Source organism: Lathamus discolor, chromosome 5, assembly GCF_037157495.1.
Source record: "Lathamus discolor isolate bLatDis1 chromosome 5, bLatDis1.hap1, whole genome shotgun sequence".
NCBI classification, from domain to species: Eukaryota; Metazoa; Chordata; class Aves; order Psittaciformes; family Psittacidae; genus Lathamus; species Lathamus discolor.
Genome location: NC_088888.1, coordinates 40,344,489 through 40,362,159, shown reverse-complemented (window position 1 = coordinate 40,362,159; position 17,671 = coordinate 40,344,489). Strand labels below are relative to the sequence as shown.

Sequence of the window (17,671 nt, the reverse complement as noted above, 5' to 3'; positions counted from 1 at the left end):
CTGTGTGACTCTTTAACAGCTTAGAAAGGAATTGGAAAATAGTCTTTTAAAACGGCAGCCCAAGGGATGGTCCCATACATCCATTTCCCAAGAGAGGACAAGGAAAAGTTCTTTGGCCATGCTGGCAGAAGAGCTACACATGCCCTCCTGCACCAGACACAGCCAGCCCAGAGGCAGGCCAGGCTGCTGCCATCACCTCCATCTCCTTGTGAAAAAACAGATGTGAAGCCCCATCTCTTTACATGTAGGACTCACCACCGAGGCTATCAGGGAGGCTGCTGTGGCAGAGGCAATCTGGGAACACAGCACGTGGCCAACAGAGCTGGACCTGTGCTTCTAAGTCAGGGAGCCTAATCCAAACCATGTTCCAGTGGGTCCTCTGCCCCAACTTTCATCACAGGGCACCTGTGGAAGCAGCACATCCCTGAGCTGCACTGGGATGGAGTAGGAGGTCCCGGGGCCGACTCTGTGCTGAAACAGGCTGGCAGGCTGCAGCATGGGCTAGGGTGCTGGGGGAGGACATAAGTCCTTTCCCACCCTCCAGGTTAAGGCATGGGGCTCTGCAGGTTGGTTCCCCCGTCACCCCTGCCCATACCCATACTGCTCACTCCCAAGGTCCAGAAGGTAATCTGACCTGAAAAAAAAGTCTGTACCCACAGATACACACGCACACACGTATATACATGTATCTGCAGTATATAAGAAGCATGCTTTTCTCTCCCCCTCTCTGTAGAGTCCAGGCTAGTATACAGTATGTTAAGCCAACCTAAATTTCTCCTTTTCAGAACTAACAGTATTTTACTCACTTTCCGCATACTTAATGACTACACAAGTACAAAGCAGTTCAGCCCCCATCAGCATCCCATAAGGAGCAGCAGTCCATCACTGATCATAATGGCTCAAGAAATCCAAGTATCTGCCTCGTAAGATTGAGTGACAAAGCATACTGAGCCCTTCAGCATGGGCAAATGGCTAGTCATGGTTGGTTTGCTGAGTGCTTAAGGAGCAGCCTAAGTTGTGCTAAGTACTGTACAAACAGGAGGCATATAATGGGTCCTTCCTCAAAGACAAAAATAGGGTCTAGTTTATACTACAATGATAGGATAAAGGACAGGCAGGGACACACTGCATAACAGGAGAACTGTGTTCAAACACCCACATCCCCCTCACTTTTATCAGTTAACAGAAGGTAGTTTTTCCTCAGCTTTGTTTACGTTTGCTGTGACAGCAAAAAAAGCCCAACGCTGGCTGAAACCTTTCCCCTCACAGCCTGCCAGAGAGGCTTTGCCAGCAGAGCTGCACACAGTGTTGCTGTAGTAGAGACAGGGAGTTGATAAGACAGATAAAAGAAAACAGCAACAGGCTTAGAAAGAGGCCATGTGGGTTTCCCTGTGCTGTAATCTGGCACTGACAGCAGTAAAGGAGACTATTCACTTCAACAGGGGCTGGCATAAGGGAAAGTGGAAAAGAGAAGAGAAAAGGAAAAGGAAAGCAGAGCAAGGGAAAGTAGAGAAAGAGAAGCTGGTGACAGAAGTTGGGTCTAGGCCTGCTTGTATGCCTATATATTTTGTGTGGTGACATATTTGTTACCTACCACAGGGTTCATGCGCAAGGGTCAGAACCAGATCCAATCCACCACGTTACATTTATTCCAACAAACATTTTGGTGCCAGCCTTTGTGCTAACATGAGTAGGGGAGGGCAGAGACAAAGAACAACTTTAGCTAGTTATCCACAGCAGAAAAAACACTTTTTCTGTTGATTCATCTCTCATGGGGCAGCAGCCAGCAGCAGTGGTGTCTGAATGATCTTTGAGTAGTGACCACAAGGTCTTGCATGTGGTAAGACCCGTCATTACGGGCATTGGCTCTGCATATTCCAGCGAGACACCAGCACCTTTCGGAAGGACAGCACACATGCAGCGATCTCCTCCTTGCGGCAGCCTGTTTGCCATCTTCCAACCCCTCTACCTGGATCAGGTTTAAGAGGGTGACTCACACTTCCTTGTGTGCATCTAGGATTACTTGCAAAGAAGGGTCATCGAGGCCAGCCAATATGACTGTGCAGAAATCATTCCTTCTCTCTGCCAGAAAGTGTTCCCAGGAAATGGAGGAAGATATAAACAAAATCCGGACCAGATTTTTCAGATTTTTTAAGAGTCATCCAATGCTACTGACAGTACCAAGACCAGACGTCGACATTTACAGTTTGCTCTACTTGAGCCATATATAGCTGCAACACAAAAACCTTCCTAAATATATTTTATAATAGAACATTCTTAATTCTTCTATTACTAATGGGGAACTGTATCTAATTAGACCAAGTTACAGAGAATTAACAGGAATCACAAACTCTCAGTTATACAAAGCTTCCTTCTTTTTTTAACCACAAGCTATTATTTATTACTTTATTACAGCCATTTATGTTCTTTATATAGTTTTTGAACATGAAATTAGATGCAAAGTTAACCATTACAGAAGTTTTAATGCCTATCTTGTTGTTCAACTAGAAACACGCAGTTTCGTCTCATCATAGTTACCTGCAGAAAAGAATGTACATGTTCTTTAAATCTATAATTATTGAAGATAAATTATCAGACTCTTTTCCAACAAATGAATGCCAAAGATATCCGAGAGTAAGAGATAATCCACCTCTATTTCACATCCTTCTCAGTGACACTTATTCAGACCTCCTAGTGACGACATTAAAACCAGGATGAAAGGTCCTCTCAGTTTCACAGTAATGCGTGCTGGCTGGCACCAGGGAAGTAACACGTATTGTAAAAGCATACATATGACCTTCACCAGCCACCAAGGGAATGCAGAAGAATTCTGGCTGCTTAGAGCAGTGCTGGAAAAAGCCCTAGTTACCATTTAGATCATCTGCCACCTCAGAAACACGAAAACACCCCAAAATGATATCAGAAGCGGTACATTTTGATTTTGAAGAACTGATCACCAGCCTGTCAAACATCATCAGAAGACTGACAAGGGCATCTCAGAACTAGAAGTGGGTATTCCATTACATACTGCAGTTTTGCCTGTCCTTTGGGTAAATTTCAGTACAAGGTGTGGGGATTTCAAAGTACCCATACAAGTACCCATGTCCTCACGAAGTAAAACTTTCCACCAGATTGTTCCGATCTTGTATGAAAGTCAGTTGTCTTTTTTTAAATTATTTTTAACCTACAGATTGCTATTTTTAATGTCCAATAAGATGCTCAATAAATAGGTCAAAATAGTAATAGAGCTGCAAAGACCTCTCTCCCCTTCTTCTTGAGAAATGGGAAATATTGAACAGATTGAGTGCTTAAACCAGAACGTGAACCATTTGTAGTGTTCAAATTCATTCCCAGGGAACTCATGGTAACCACCTACTTTTAAACTCAATTACAAACAACACAAGGAGTAATAACCACATTTTATTATGACCAATACAGAGTAAGAAACATGTCAAGTGCTGCTACATCATGAGGCCAGTATATGGAAACTCAATGCCGGAAACAATTCCAAAAGCAACAAGGTCATTGCAAAAAGCAAACAACTATGTCAACAAATAATCCTGCCAATTCCTAATTTAAGACCATAGTCATTGTTTACAGAAGTATTTTTATTCAAATGTGATGCTTTTTTTCCATTCTGCTTCCACTTACATGCAGCAGTTACAGCGCAGTGCGCATAAATGCTAGCTATACCGTGACATATGGTATTTTAGTTGAGTATGCTCTACTCTGGGCTGAATATACCCACATAGTTGTGGTATCTATACATGACAGTAGTACCAAGACTAGCAATTCAAATACCAAGTGAAAAAAAAAAGATGTTACAATCACAGTAGGCAAAAACCTTATAGACCAAATACCACTACTACTGCTTAAAAATAATTACAAACAGCTAAATACTTATTTAAAACTCCAGACCAGGGGGAGGGGAGGGGTGAGGGGGGAGTGAGGCAGGCAGGTGGGAAGACTGATCACAGAGATACGCTGGAAAGTTTGATTCTACTAGATGACAGACATGAGGTTAAGAAGCAGCAAAGCTGAAAAGCTAAAGATAGCTCAATCCACAAAATACCTATAATACTTGACTACAACATGATAGGAGGAGGGAAAACAGATAAAAGCAAGTATTAGACATAGCAAGACAACAACACAAACATAAGGCATCAGTAACTTTGTGGCTCTTTTTTATTCTCCCCAGTGTATCAATTAATGTTTTTACATAAGTTTATATTATTATAATATGTTTAATGTAATGGTACTAACCTCAGCTTGCAATTAAACCTCATTATATAGTTGGGACCATACTTCTTATCACTATCAGTGATTTCTCTCTAAAACCGGAAGGTCTTTTCTCCTTTCCTCACACGCGCCCTCTCCCCCCCCCACACACACACCCCACCCCCCCTTTTATTTTTTAACACAGCTAAACAGATTGTAACTTGGTTACTTAGAAAAACAATAATCCTGATGACCAGGTTGAGTATTGTTCTAGTTAGTGATTAACAGGTAAAGGGACAGATTAGCTTCAGTGCCTCTACAAGGGTCAGCTCTAGTGCCTGGAAAGGTCACAAACACAAATACTCCAACAAGTGGGATGATAATTGAGACCGTGAATCAGAGTCAAACTCTATTCCAGTGCCCAGAGCATTAACCAAAATCAGCAATTACAGCCCATAATACCACAGCAAACTTTGAAGTCCAGCAAGGGAGATGCTGCCCACACCCTGTTCTTAGAACAGCTGAAAGGAGAGCAGGAAATTGGCAATTCTCATGTTGTCCCTAAATCTGGGAAAGACTGTGAACTGCTATTGCTTTTTTGCTAGAAATTAGTCATCTTTACCATATCTCATAACCTATTAGAGAAGAAAAGATTTATTTTCCTACATCTTGCTTAATTCACATGCTATTTGACCTCTTCTCAGAAGAGGGGACTGAGTAATCCAGTTACAAAAAATAAAAAGGAAACCAAAAACTGACTTCTTCAAGGCCGGTTCATACAAACACTAATTCTTGTCCGCCCAGGTTGCTTCTCAGGTTAAGGCCAAATTTTTTATAAGCTCTGGCTATCTCTGAGTGAACTTATGTTTTAAGGTTTAATTCAGCAGTGGAAAACAGCAGGAGTAATTAGACTGGAGAGTATTTTACCAGCAGTCAAGTATTTCCGTGCTCGCACCAAAAAACCTGAACTGGAAAAAGGACTACAGACCATCTTAGGTGTCTCCTTCGACAGAGAAAATTGTCCAATCAATCTTTTTGATCTCTCTTCTTCTACGACTAACACATTAAGCTCCATAATTCTCCCTCCCCAGAAAAATCCCTTCTGAAATGTCCTTGGCCTCAGGTATCTCAGGTCATGTGAAATTACTTATCTTGAATAAGTATGCTTTTGTCTTTAAAAAGATTCACCACATTAGCTAAGACACAGCATTGGAGCAACAAATTGCCCTCAGAAGTCTGGGGTCTGACATTTACTATTTTAATAAAACAACCCTCATAGGAAAGGAGAAAATTGAGCAAGACAAATGCTGGAAAAGATCTCTATAGCACACCACCCAGAAAGTTAGATAAGACTTTGCAGTTAGCAAATTAATTAATGCCTTTTATAATGAGAGAAAGGCTGTCTTAACTTTAAAATGCATATAAAGAAACCACATCACAAAATGCTCCATGTACAGCTCACTAGTTTGCCTATTGCCTGTCTTTTCTCATCTTTATGTGGTGCCCTTCCAGGGGAGGGGACCCAGCAAGACCCAGGAGAGGAAACACACAGCAGCCCCAGCATTGAGCATTTGTCTTGTTGCAGGCTAACCTGGAGCTCAGCCCTGGAGGATGCAGTCTGCTTCCAAGCTGCACCTCAGCCTCTTTGCTCTTTAACTCTAACTGAAATGCATTTTGGAACATCGCAGAGCAGGAGAGAGCTTAAGACAGTGTAAAAGTGAGAGATCTGGCTTCATCCATACTGGTAGGTCATATCTCCAAGTCCTGCCAGTGCTGCAGCTGCTGACCAATGCAGATGTCAGGGCACAAGCACAGGACCTGGAAGATCAGTATCACAGAAATACATGCAACAAGAATGCTGCAAATGCAGATGAAAGAAATGAAATTCAGAGCTTGGATTGCAAAGAGGTGGCAGTACATGACAAAAAAGGAAGGGAGGCACAGCTCTTAGGCATAAAAGGACTTTGAATGCAGTTTCTGACACCTTGGAACAATGTCCCATCTGGCTCTGTTCAACAGCCATCCATACCCAAGACTTGTGACTAGGGGGTGGGTGGTGAAATCCAGTGTCATTTTCACTGAATACTGCAAACATCTCAAGGCTTTTATGTTCTTTCTACAGAGCACAACCTTCATAGCAACAAAAAATTTCCATCATCCCTGTGGAAAGACTTGCATATTGTAACGAAGACACAATTCTCTGGGGAAAAGGAAGAGCCTCAATTTGCCCATGCTGGATCTGTGAACTTCCTCTAGAGTGACAGTCCTAAGCTCCAACAGACTCTGACAGATCTGATTCCATGGGTCTAAATTTAGAGTTAGGGCATCATCTTTCTTATTAGTCAGTCATTAGAGCTGACTCTGGGTCCTACCTGCCAAGTTCAGGAATAGCGGAAGAAGAGAGTAACCAATCTGAAAGCAAGCTTGGAAAAGTACCACCTTGGAAAATGGGAACATGAAAGCCAGCAAAGACTTGCTCCTGCAAGAAGGTAAAGAGAGGTCAAGGCTAGGACTGATTAGACAAAGAGATGCAAAAATAGGACTGACCATGACCACACAAGCATCAAATCTGACCACACAAGCACCAAACACTGTAAGGGCTGGGAAGGCGAAGAAACTTAGAGTGGGATAAGGGGATAAGGAAGGACAGACAGAGCAGGTCTAGAGCTTTAATAAGGAAAACTGGGTCTTGCTGGGTAAGCAACTAAGTGGCAAAGACCGAAGTGGGAATGAGATAGGCAGGGTGATCAAAACTCCAGATTTGCTGGGATTTGCTGAGCACGCAAGCTTTCTGCCATGACAGGGTGTAATAGTAAGGGGGGCAAGGAAGAGAAGTGGGTTAGAAAGTAGGAGCAAAGAAAGTAAACAGGGCAGGAAATGCTGTACTTGCAGAGTATAAAGTGGGACACAACATTCCTGACTCCCTCAACATGCCTATCAAGTCTAGAAGCCTTCTAGAGTTGCGAGTGAAAATATCCAGCTACTATGCTATGTAATTATCCATGGAAGTGCCCAAAGGTCTGTAGGATGGATCTAAAATTCCCAGGCCTGCTGATACGCCATGCAAATAGGTACAGATTAAAACTATTTAGACATTTAGAAACATCAAAACTAGGGTAGATTGCATAATCTTTGTTCACCCCCCTTTTACTTATGTGTAGCAAATAACATACGGTTAATGGAGCAGTAAGTTATACTGCGGACCTGAATTCAAATTCTACCTTTAGCCAAGAGTTCCTCTGTAACTAATCAGAACCATTTAAAGCTCAATTTTATAGGTAATCACTGTGTGCCAGATTAAGAGACATTCTTAGATCATTAAGACTAGGCCTTGCTGACACAGGTATCTCCTTGGAGTCCCTTCCCTACATTGATCAAGCTCCATCTGAAAACCAACTAGATGTTTTAGATGGTCTGCTTGAGTTTGCAGAAGAGATGAACCCTCCAAGCACTGTCATAAGAACCACAAGAGCTCTAGTTTATATGAGGATATTACAGAAATGCCAAATCCTCTGGATAATCTAACCTAAATCTCAGACTGGGAACTTAAAATTAGTAGCTACTTGTGTTATTTACCTTTATTTGCAACAGCTGTAAACTGTGAAAAGAGTACTCTTACATTGCAGAAAGGTGTTCTGAAAATAGATCCATTAATACTTATGAACTGCCAAGTGTAAGTGGATGAAAACAGAGAGGGAGAAAGGGATAGAAAAGGGGAGAAACAGATAGAAAAAAGGATGGAAAACACAATTCTGCAGATTTTGAAGAGCATACATCCGTACAACTAGATGCTGTAATTGGCAGCTGTACAACAGGAAAACAGCTAAATCTCACAATTAGACTGGTCAGAGCAATGGAAAACACAGTAAGGAAAAACATCACATGGTTTAATGTAAAGATACACAGTGACTCTCTGAATTAATACTGATTTGAACTCAAACTTCTTTGTTGCTTAAAGCTTGGTACAACAGACTATTTATCTAATTATTTTCATTTTCTTTAATTTTAACAAAATATCCTTACTACACAACCACCATAGGCTTAGTAGAATTGTATTGCATATGGCTCTACTAAGTGAGAGTTTTCTACAGCAAGCACTGACGCTTAGCTGAGTACATTTACTGACCTTAAGACTCAAGCCACTTCAAATGTGTTCGGGTCTTAATTTCAAAAACTACATGTAAATAGGATGCGTTTTGTTCTAGCATAGTTCAAATGAAGAATACAAACACAAGTTACTGTACTGTGAACTAGAACAAGAACATCTCTACAGACAGATAGGAAAAGCCTCACGCTCACAGGCCCTTGCTCTCATGGGGGATTTCAACCACCCTGACATCTGTTGGAACGATGGCACTGCACGGCACAGGCAATCCAGGAGGTTCCTCGATTGTGTGGAAGACAACTTCCTTCTGCAAGTAACAGAGGAGCCGACAAGGAGAGGTGCCATGCTTGACCTTGTGCTCACCAACAGGGAAGGGCTGGTTGAGAATGTGGCACTCCAGGGCAGCCTTGGATGCAGCAATCACGAGATGGTCGAATTTTGAGATCCCCAGGACAGTGAGAAGAGCGTGCAGCAAGCTCACTGCCCTGGACTTCAAAAGAGCAGACTTTGGCCTCTTCAGGAGCCTGCTTAGTAAGGTTCCATGGGATATAGCCCTGGAGGGCAGGGGGGCCCAAGACTCTTGGTTGATATTCAAGGATCACCTGCTACAAGCTCAGGAGTGCTGCATCCCAACTAGAAGGAAGTGCAGCAGGAGGGCCAGGAGACCTCCTTGGATGGATAAGGAGCTGCTGAGGAAAATTCAAAGGAAAAAAGAGGCTTATATAAAATGGAAGCAAGGACAGGCAGCCTGGGTAGAGTACAGGGATGTGGTCTGGGAAGCTAGGGACCAGGTTAGGAAGGCTAAGGCCCAGTTAGAATTAAACCTAGCCAGGGATGTTAAGGATAACAGGAAGGGATTCTACTGGTACGTAGCACACAAAAAAACAGACTAAGGACAACATAGGTCCCCTGAGGAAGCTTTCAGGAGAACTGGCTACACAGGATTTGGAGAAGGCTGAGGTTCTGAATGACTTCTTTGCCTTGGTCTTCACTGGCAAAGGCTCTGACTGCACCACCCAGGTCTTAGAAGGTAGACACAGGGACTGCGAGAATGAAGACCTTGGGCCCACTGTAGGAGAGGATCTGGTTCGAGACCATCTTAAAAATCTGAACGCGCACAAGTCCATGGGACCTGATGGAATCCATCCGCAGGTCCTGAAGGAGCTGGCGAATGAAGCTGCTAAGCCACTGGCCATCCTATTTGAAAAATCATGGCAGTCAGGTGAAGTTCCCGACGACTGGAAAAAGGGAAATATAACCCCCATTTTCAAGAAGGGGAAAATGGAAGACCCAGGGAACTACAGACCAGTCAGTCTCACCTCTGTGCCTGGCAAAATCTTGGAGCACATTCTCCTGGATGGCATGCTAAGGCACATGAAAAACAACAAGGTGCTTGGTGACAGCCAGCATGGCTTCACTAAGGGGAAATCCTGCCTGACCAATTTGGTGGCCTTCTATGATGGGGCTACAGAATTGATGGACAAGGGTAAAGCAGTTGACGTCATCTACCTGGACTTGTGCAAAGCATTTGACACTGTCCCACATGACATCCTTCTCTCTAAATTGGAGAGATATCAATTTGATGGATGGACCACTCGGTGGATAAAGAACTGGCTGGATGGCCGCACACAAAGAGTTGTGGTCAATGGCTCAGTGTCCGGCTGGAGACCGGTAACGAGTGGTGTCCCTCAGGGATCGGTGTTGGGACCTGTCTTGTTTAACGTCTTCATCGCTGACATGGACAGTGGGATTGAGTGCACCCTCAGCAAGTTTGCCGATGACACCAAGCTGTGTGGTCTGGTTGATATGCTGGAGGGAAGGGATGCCATCCAGAGGGACCTTGACACGCTTGTGAGGTGGGCTCAGGCCAACCTTATGAAGTTTAACCATGACAAGTGCAAGGTCCTACACCTGGGTCGGAGCAATCCCAGGCACAGCTACAGACTGGGCAGAGAAGAGATTCAGAGCAGAGAAGCACTTGGGGGTGCTGGTCGATGAGAAAATGAACATGAGCCGGCTTCAGTGTGCGCTCGCAGCCCAGAAAGCCAACCGTATCCTGGGCTGCATCAAAAGGAGCGTGACCAACAGGTCGAAGGAGGTGATCCTGCCCCTCTACTCTGCTCTCATGAGACCTCACCTGGAGTATTGTGTGCAGTTCTGGTGTCCTCAACATAAAAAGGACATGGAACTGCTGGAACAAGTCCAGAGGAGGGCCATGAGGATGATCAGGGGACTGGAGCACCTCCCGTATGAAGACGGGCTGAGGAAGTTGGGGCTGTTCAGCCTGGAGAAGAGAAGGCTACATGGAGACCTCATAGCAGCCTTCCAGTACCTGAAGGGGGCCTATAGGGATGCTGGGGAGGGACTCTTCATCAGGGACTGTAGTGACAGGACAAGGGGTAATGGGTTAAAACTTAAACAGGGGAAGTTTAAATTGGATATAAGGAGGAAATTCTTTCCTGTAAGGGTGGTGAGGCACTGGAATCGGTTGCCCAGGGAGGCTGTGAGTGCTCCATCCCTGGCGGTGTTCCAGGCCAGGTTGGATGAAGCCTTGTGTGGGATGGTTTAGTGTGAGGTGTCCCTGCCCATGGCAGGGGGGTTGGAACTAGATGATCTTGAGGTCCTTTCCAACCCTAACTATTCTATGATTCTATGATTCTATGAATAGTATACTGAATAGAGATAATAGTGCCCGGAGATACCTCACAGCATACTTGAAATACTTACTATGTTTCACTCATCTTCCTACTCTCTGATGAGAAAAGGAAAAGACATTGCTCTCTTTTAGGTCCTGTTAATGTAAATCAATTAAATAGGGCTTTAAGTTCAGCAAATTTCAGTACATTATGCAATTGCAATTTTTGGATTTTTGTATACCAAGCTACCTTATAGAGGCTTTGCTATTTATTTTTTTTGTTTGTTTAAATGAAGGGCAATGACAATATAATCATTGTGGAAGGACAAGCAAAGTTTTTTGAGCAAACATTGCAATTCCATACAAAATTCCTCAGTTTTACTGCAGAAAAGAAAGTGGTAAGTCAGATTACATTTACCTGGCTTCTAAAAATCTCTCTATCCCACTAAACAGCTGAATCCATCTAGTTTACAGAAAAGGAATTTTAAACAACCTAAATGACTTGATAAATGCAAAAACTTCAATAAGACTGAAATCAGTCTCTCTATATTTTCGTGGCACAGTTGAAAACAGACTTTCTTACATGAGGTGATTTCTATTTAATACCAGCAATTTCCTTGCAATCTCAACATGCCAGTCTTCATAAATCACAGTCTTGTCATAGCAAAGTAGCAATGCTCAAGTTTGAATTGTATGTGCAGTAGTCCGGAGTATGTCCTTTTATACAAGTCTCTTTAATCATTAGCATGGCTTTCATAGCTTTAGGTGGTTTAATGGGCCATGAAGTTAGAGTTACTTCAAACCAAATGAGTATCTGAACATACCCTATGGCAGGGAAATCCAGGAGCTACACAGGATCTGTTCGAATACATGGTATAAAAGGAAATGTCACTTTATAAAATGTATCTATGGGTGTACAAGTGTTAAGACTGAAAGCAATTTTACCTATTTCAATACAATGTCCATAAAGCATACAAACAAGTCACACAGCACATCAGCAGTATTACTGTCATTTCCATGTCTATGCCATCTTTACACCAGGGTCTCTACAAACAGACCTTCTTTTCTCACCACATTTTAACCTCTTACAAGACCCTGCCCTGTCTAACCTTCCTCCTGCAGGACTGTCTTTCCTCTTGGCAGTAGCCGAAAGCAAAATGTAGAGCAGCCAGTTATGCATACACACTCCTCCCTGAAGAGCAAAGTAGCCAAGAACACATTGGATGAAGAGTGCAGGATATCAGCTTTCAACCAAGACAAACCTAAGCCAAAGTGAATCAACCAAGGCCACAAGCCTTGCATTACCCAGTGTCCTGTTGCACAGGAAGGGAAGGAAGGCAAAAATTTCTTACATTGCTGACCAAGAACTTCAGAAGGGCAGCGCTCCAGAGGCAGCCTTTCATTGCTATAGCACTGTCATTGCTGTATTTAAGAAGATAAACAAACCAAACACTACACATACACACTCCTTTGCTTCTATATTTATACCTTCTTTCAGGATGTCACATACATGCCTCGTTTCATTAACGGGGTGCAAACTATAGTTATCCACTTGCAGCACCATACTGGCTAGAAAACAACTATGAGTTTACTTTGATAATAGCCCAGGTTCCTTCATGCATTCAAACTATAAAGTAAGGAAACTTCAAACAGCCAGCATGCTCCTGGGCTAAGTGTCATTTTTCACTATCAGCAGAACAGCATAAAACCCAGGCTTTAAATAGCATCCCAAAGCAACCACCACTTCCTTTCTCATCCCAAAACAAGATCCTCAATAAGCTTCCAGTCAGTAAAGAGAATTAAAACAGGAAACGTTTTAAAACATGAGCACCAAGGAAAATTCAAAATGAGAAAGTAATTACACAAAATTTCACAGCCAAGAATCAAGTAGCAAAACCAGGTGGCTTCAACTGGAGGTTTGCAGAGTATTTTGAATGAGTAAAGCTGACTCAGCAGCACAGAGTAAATACAGCAATAAAGGTTCAAAATTTCCTGTAATGCCCCTCAGAAAACTGCATGTAGAAATAAACTATATAAAGAGTACCAAACACGAACAGACACCATCATGCAAATAACTGTATTTTAATATACGAATAAATAGAATCTTTCACTTTTTCTTAAATGAGACACATAGTATCAAATGTTTATGTGCACAGGGAAACAGAGGGAACAAACATTACAGTATTTTATCTGGTTTTATCACATATTTCATTAGGAGTATCCTGCAGGAGTAAAAGTACATTTAAATAATGCTGTTCTAAGCCATCAACCAAAATAAAGCAGTACTTTCAACCCAACATTACCTTGGAAAACCGAGCATTTATCCATTTTGTAAAGGTCTTTTTCTGTACATCATTGTGTTCATCTGAAGAGAGAAAATAAGAAAACAATGAGTGAAAAGGCATTCTTCTTAAACTTAGATTGCTCAGAATAGGTCATATTTAACACTATCCTGACTGAGTGGGAGAATTATTTGCCTAATCTGTCAGGCCATTCAAACCTCTACAAGATTCTGGTACTTGCAGAGTCACACAGATGTTTCAACTTTGCTAGCGACCACAGAGCTCCTTTGCGGTAGAATCAGCCTTACAGCATGTTCTGGGCAGGATACCTATGTGTTAAACTCACAGGCTTCCCATCAGGTACCTAAAAACCCATTTATTAAATAAATAAATAAATAAATAAATAAATAAATAAATCACAGAATACTACCAAAAGATTCTTTCAGCAGATGAGCTCTAAATTTCCCATTTCTGACCCAACATGCATCTGAAACTGATACAATTCATGTCTAATACATCTAGCTATAAATCTGTTATATTTAGGCTACTGGGGCAGCAGAACAGATGACTAGGGGTTTTTTACCCAACAGACACGAACAGGGGATAGCAGCAATGGCTCAGTCCAGACGAACTCACACTGGTAAATGAGACATCACAACAGCTGCAAGAATAAGCTTTATGAAGATGTTCATATCAATTTAAAGTGAGATCTCAGTTCTGGGCTCCTTTTTAAGCTACAGCTGAAAAACTTGCTTAGGGCATGCCGAAGAGTGCATGTTTGCTGCAATGTGGCAGCCAGCAGTCATTGTTTCACTCTTCTGTGCCTCTCCTCTTTGCCATCTAAATCTGATCCAAAATAGCCTACTCCTCAGTTGCACCTCGAGCTCACCCAGAAATCAAAGATAGCCCAACGGAGAATTTCCTGAAAGAGCTTCAAGATACCTACACTGCATGCACAGCAAGCCATGCTTAAAACAGCTCATTGACATTCAAGGTGTTGTTCTTGGAGAATATAATTACCTAAAAGATCTCATTAATCCTGCTCTATTCCCTCAGTGAAATAAGAGTGCCTTTGCAAGACAGATAGGATCTACCAGCAGGCAGCAGATACCAAGTATCCATTCTCACAGAAGACTGAGGCGGTCAAGATACAAATTCCAAACACACTGAATATATTTACACCTTTTTCACCTCCCGTTTTTGTTTTGTGGGGGTTTTATGGTGGGTTTTGTTTTTTTTAGGAGACAGGAACAGACTAAATAGACTGATAGTTAACTGCCACTGCTGGACAAAAAAAGCTAGCTTTGTACAAAAGTCAATCCCATACTCTGCCAAACTCTCAATAATGTCTTAGATCAATTGCAAATAGTATTTGCATTGAATGTATTGAGATTTAAACATCCTTCTCTCTATCTCTCTCTCTCTAAATATCATTCCTTAACCTCTATCCCTTTTCTGCCAACACTCCCATACAGGTACATAACTACACACCAGGATGCTTTCCTAAGGCTCGTTCTGCCTTTTCCTTCCTTAAGCTTCTGGTAGAATCAATAGCCCCAAAGTCCGAGGTCTTGTGTTATTTTAACGTGCTTACTCCTTAAGATGATAAAGGCAAAGCACAAAAAAGAGACCAAAAATAATTGTACTGACTGTGTAAAAGGGTAACAACAGCTATGAAAAGGGAATGTATTTAAAACTCCTATGTACTAGGAGCTCTAGACACCCCACTCTTGGGGCGCTCAGCCCCTTCACAGGCACGCACACGGCAGGAGGTGACAGCTTTTCTCAGCACTACATCAGCTTCAGCCTGCCAGGACTCCATCAGGGGACTTGCTCCTACAGCTGCTCTCCCAGCACCTCAGGTCCAGTTTGTGTAAGTAGTCCTCCTATGTGTGCTGCAGTAGCATATGTTAGATTTACTAAAACTACAGCCTCTTTTCCCTCTTTGCAAAAAGAGGGTTTCCTAGGGAGAAGGAAAAACAAACAAACAAACAAACAAACAAAAAACCCCAAACAAAAAAAAAAACCCACAAAAATCAACCAACTAAGAAACCAAAACACACATGACTTCAATAAACATGAACAGCCTAGTTTTTAACTGTGAAAGAAAGAAAAGGAACATGTATATACCCCTATCTCTTCAGTATCGGAGCATCCTTTCTACTTCAGATAAGCCAGGAATCTGAACTCCCAGAACTTCAAACTTCCAAAAACATCCTGCTCAGTTATAAAACCCATAGATGACACTTGCCCAGTAAGGTTCTGCTTTCATGTTTGCTTTATAAAAGCCTCCAAAACTAGTATTTTGTAACTGGCCACTAAAGAGCTAGGGTTGTGTCAAGCTTTCTGCTATAAATTGCTGGTACGAAATTTGTGACTGAAGTGCTGGTGCTTTGTTAGCAAAACAGTGACAAGTAATTTCATCCCTCAGATTAATTTTCTTTAGATTTCTGAGTCTGTAAAGCTAACCCAAGGGGCTGACATTATAATTCGGATACTAAAACTAACCACATTTGGCCAAATAACCAATATTACCATTCAGCAACACACATGGTACTCCAGCCAGTCAAATTCTCACACAAGACATTAAAAATGTCAGCAAGTCACAGCCCAGTGAGAAACAAATTCACCAAGTTGCTAAACCCTTTGTGTTTCCTTTCACAGTGCTGCAAGCCTGACAATATAAACCAAGGACTGACTAAGGGCCAGATTCCACTTCATCACCTACTGACTATTTCCTCTTGCCAGCATGGCTCTCCCTGCCCTCCAGTCACTTAATGGACTTGTAATGGCCAGTGTCAGAACAGTTTGTTCCTTTAAGAGGAAATAAAAAGAAACCTAAACACACGCACATGCAAAATTAAACTCTTGTGATGACAACAGAGGGAAGAAAAGTTTCCTTTCCTCGATGCTTGTTTACTGAAGCCTGTTTCTGTGATACAACATGATGTATGTCCGTGCAACTGGAGTATGCTCAGAACAGCCAGCTCTTGTGATCAAATGCCCAGCCTGTGTCCTGGCATTCAGTCACCCCCAACAGTCACATTTATAGCCTATGTACCTCTTCCACCCTCAATACTGTCCCTTAATTTTATTGGGACACTTCGAAACCTCAGTTCAAGTCCAATCCATTACCTTGTGAATATCATGTTTAGGGGCAAAAAGGAATCTAAAAGATCTAAAAATAGGGGTAAAAACAAAAGCCTCACTGGATTGCAGTTTGTTCTTTACTCAACCTGTGCTTCATACTGAGAGCCAGCTCTCTTATTTCCCCAAAACATATTATATGCTTCCATGACAGAACTGTATTATTTAGTTTTTGAAAGACAGAAGTTAGCACACCCAAAACAACTGGCAGAGCAGCACTATAATGAAGGTGCCCTGGAGAAGCATACAGAATAGATTCGCAAATAAAGTACAGAAATTTCCCAGCTATTACAGCTCAAGTTACCAAAGGTCATCTCGCATTTTAAGACTTAGATTTGCCTTCCCCGCCTCATTACTTAAGTTCTCAGCAAAAGAATTTAGAAATAAAAGAAGGAATTAGCCTGTGGGCCTCAATTAAGACACTTGGAATGTAACAAGGTTAGAAACAACCCTTTGCCTAAGCCTTTAGGCAAGCAAGGGTATCTGTTGTAGATATTGCCCCACCCAGGACTAGCACATCTGAAAGCCTGATAACATTAAAAAAAGAGAGGGGAAAGTTTTGTACTCTTGGGTGCAGGATTTTCTGGATAGAAAAAGCATTTTGAAAGCAGGTATCTTTTTGTCAAATGCACTTAGATTAATTCACATACAGAGAGACACAAAATCAGCATCTAAAATTTGACGGTGGAAACCAGCATGGGTTTTATCCACACTAGCAAGAAGCAAAAAGCTAAGGAAGCCACAAAGCACTGGAGTTCATGACCACCAAGCTCACAGAAGACATTTTCATGCTCATCAGAACTACAGGACCCTGACTTCCTTAACACAGAGCAATCTTTATCAGCATCCCTGAAGTTTCAGGTTGGGCTTTTTCTAGGGGGGAGAGTGTTTGGGGTTTCTTTTAAAGAAACCGAAAATAAAAGTTAAGATTGCTCTGCAGGTCTCCTCTTCTCTTGCAATGCCACGGCAGAACAAATGGCTTCAGCAAAAAGCAATTCTCTTGTAAGCTTTCACCTTTACACCGCAGTTTCAATTTCACAATCAGTGGTGAGCACAAACTTCTCCTTCGTTCCTTCTCCCTCTCCAAACTTCAGCAGCTGGGCAGAACCACAGTTACATTAACAGTGTTTCTAACAAAAAGTAATGACACCTGCCTACAGCAACTGCCACACAAAATGCAGTGGCCCAAATTGTAAATTCTTTATATAGACCAGACTATGAAATACAGCACTGCACGAAAACCAAAACAAAAAAACCCCACAACCCATGCACCTCAACTCCCTG

General features: G+C 42.2%; 1 protein-coding gene across 3 annotated transcripts in view; it reads right to left on the bottom strand.

Moving 5' to 3' along the window:
* Positions 1-17,671, bottom strand: part of UTRN (utrophin) — a 386,987-nt gene that overhangs the window by 313,060 nt on the left and 56,256 nt on the right. For all 3 annotated transcript variants that reach the window (XM_065680488.1, XM_065680489.1, XM_065680490.1), the window contains exon 3: positions 13,262-13,323. In XM_065680488.1, coding sequence (XP_065536560.1) covers positions 13,262-13,323 — 62 coding nt within the window. The remainder of the gene's footprint in view (positions 1-13,261; positions 13,324-17,671) is intronic.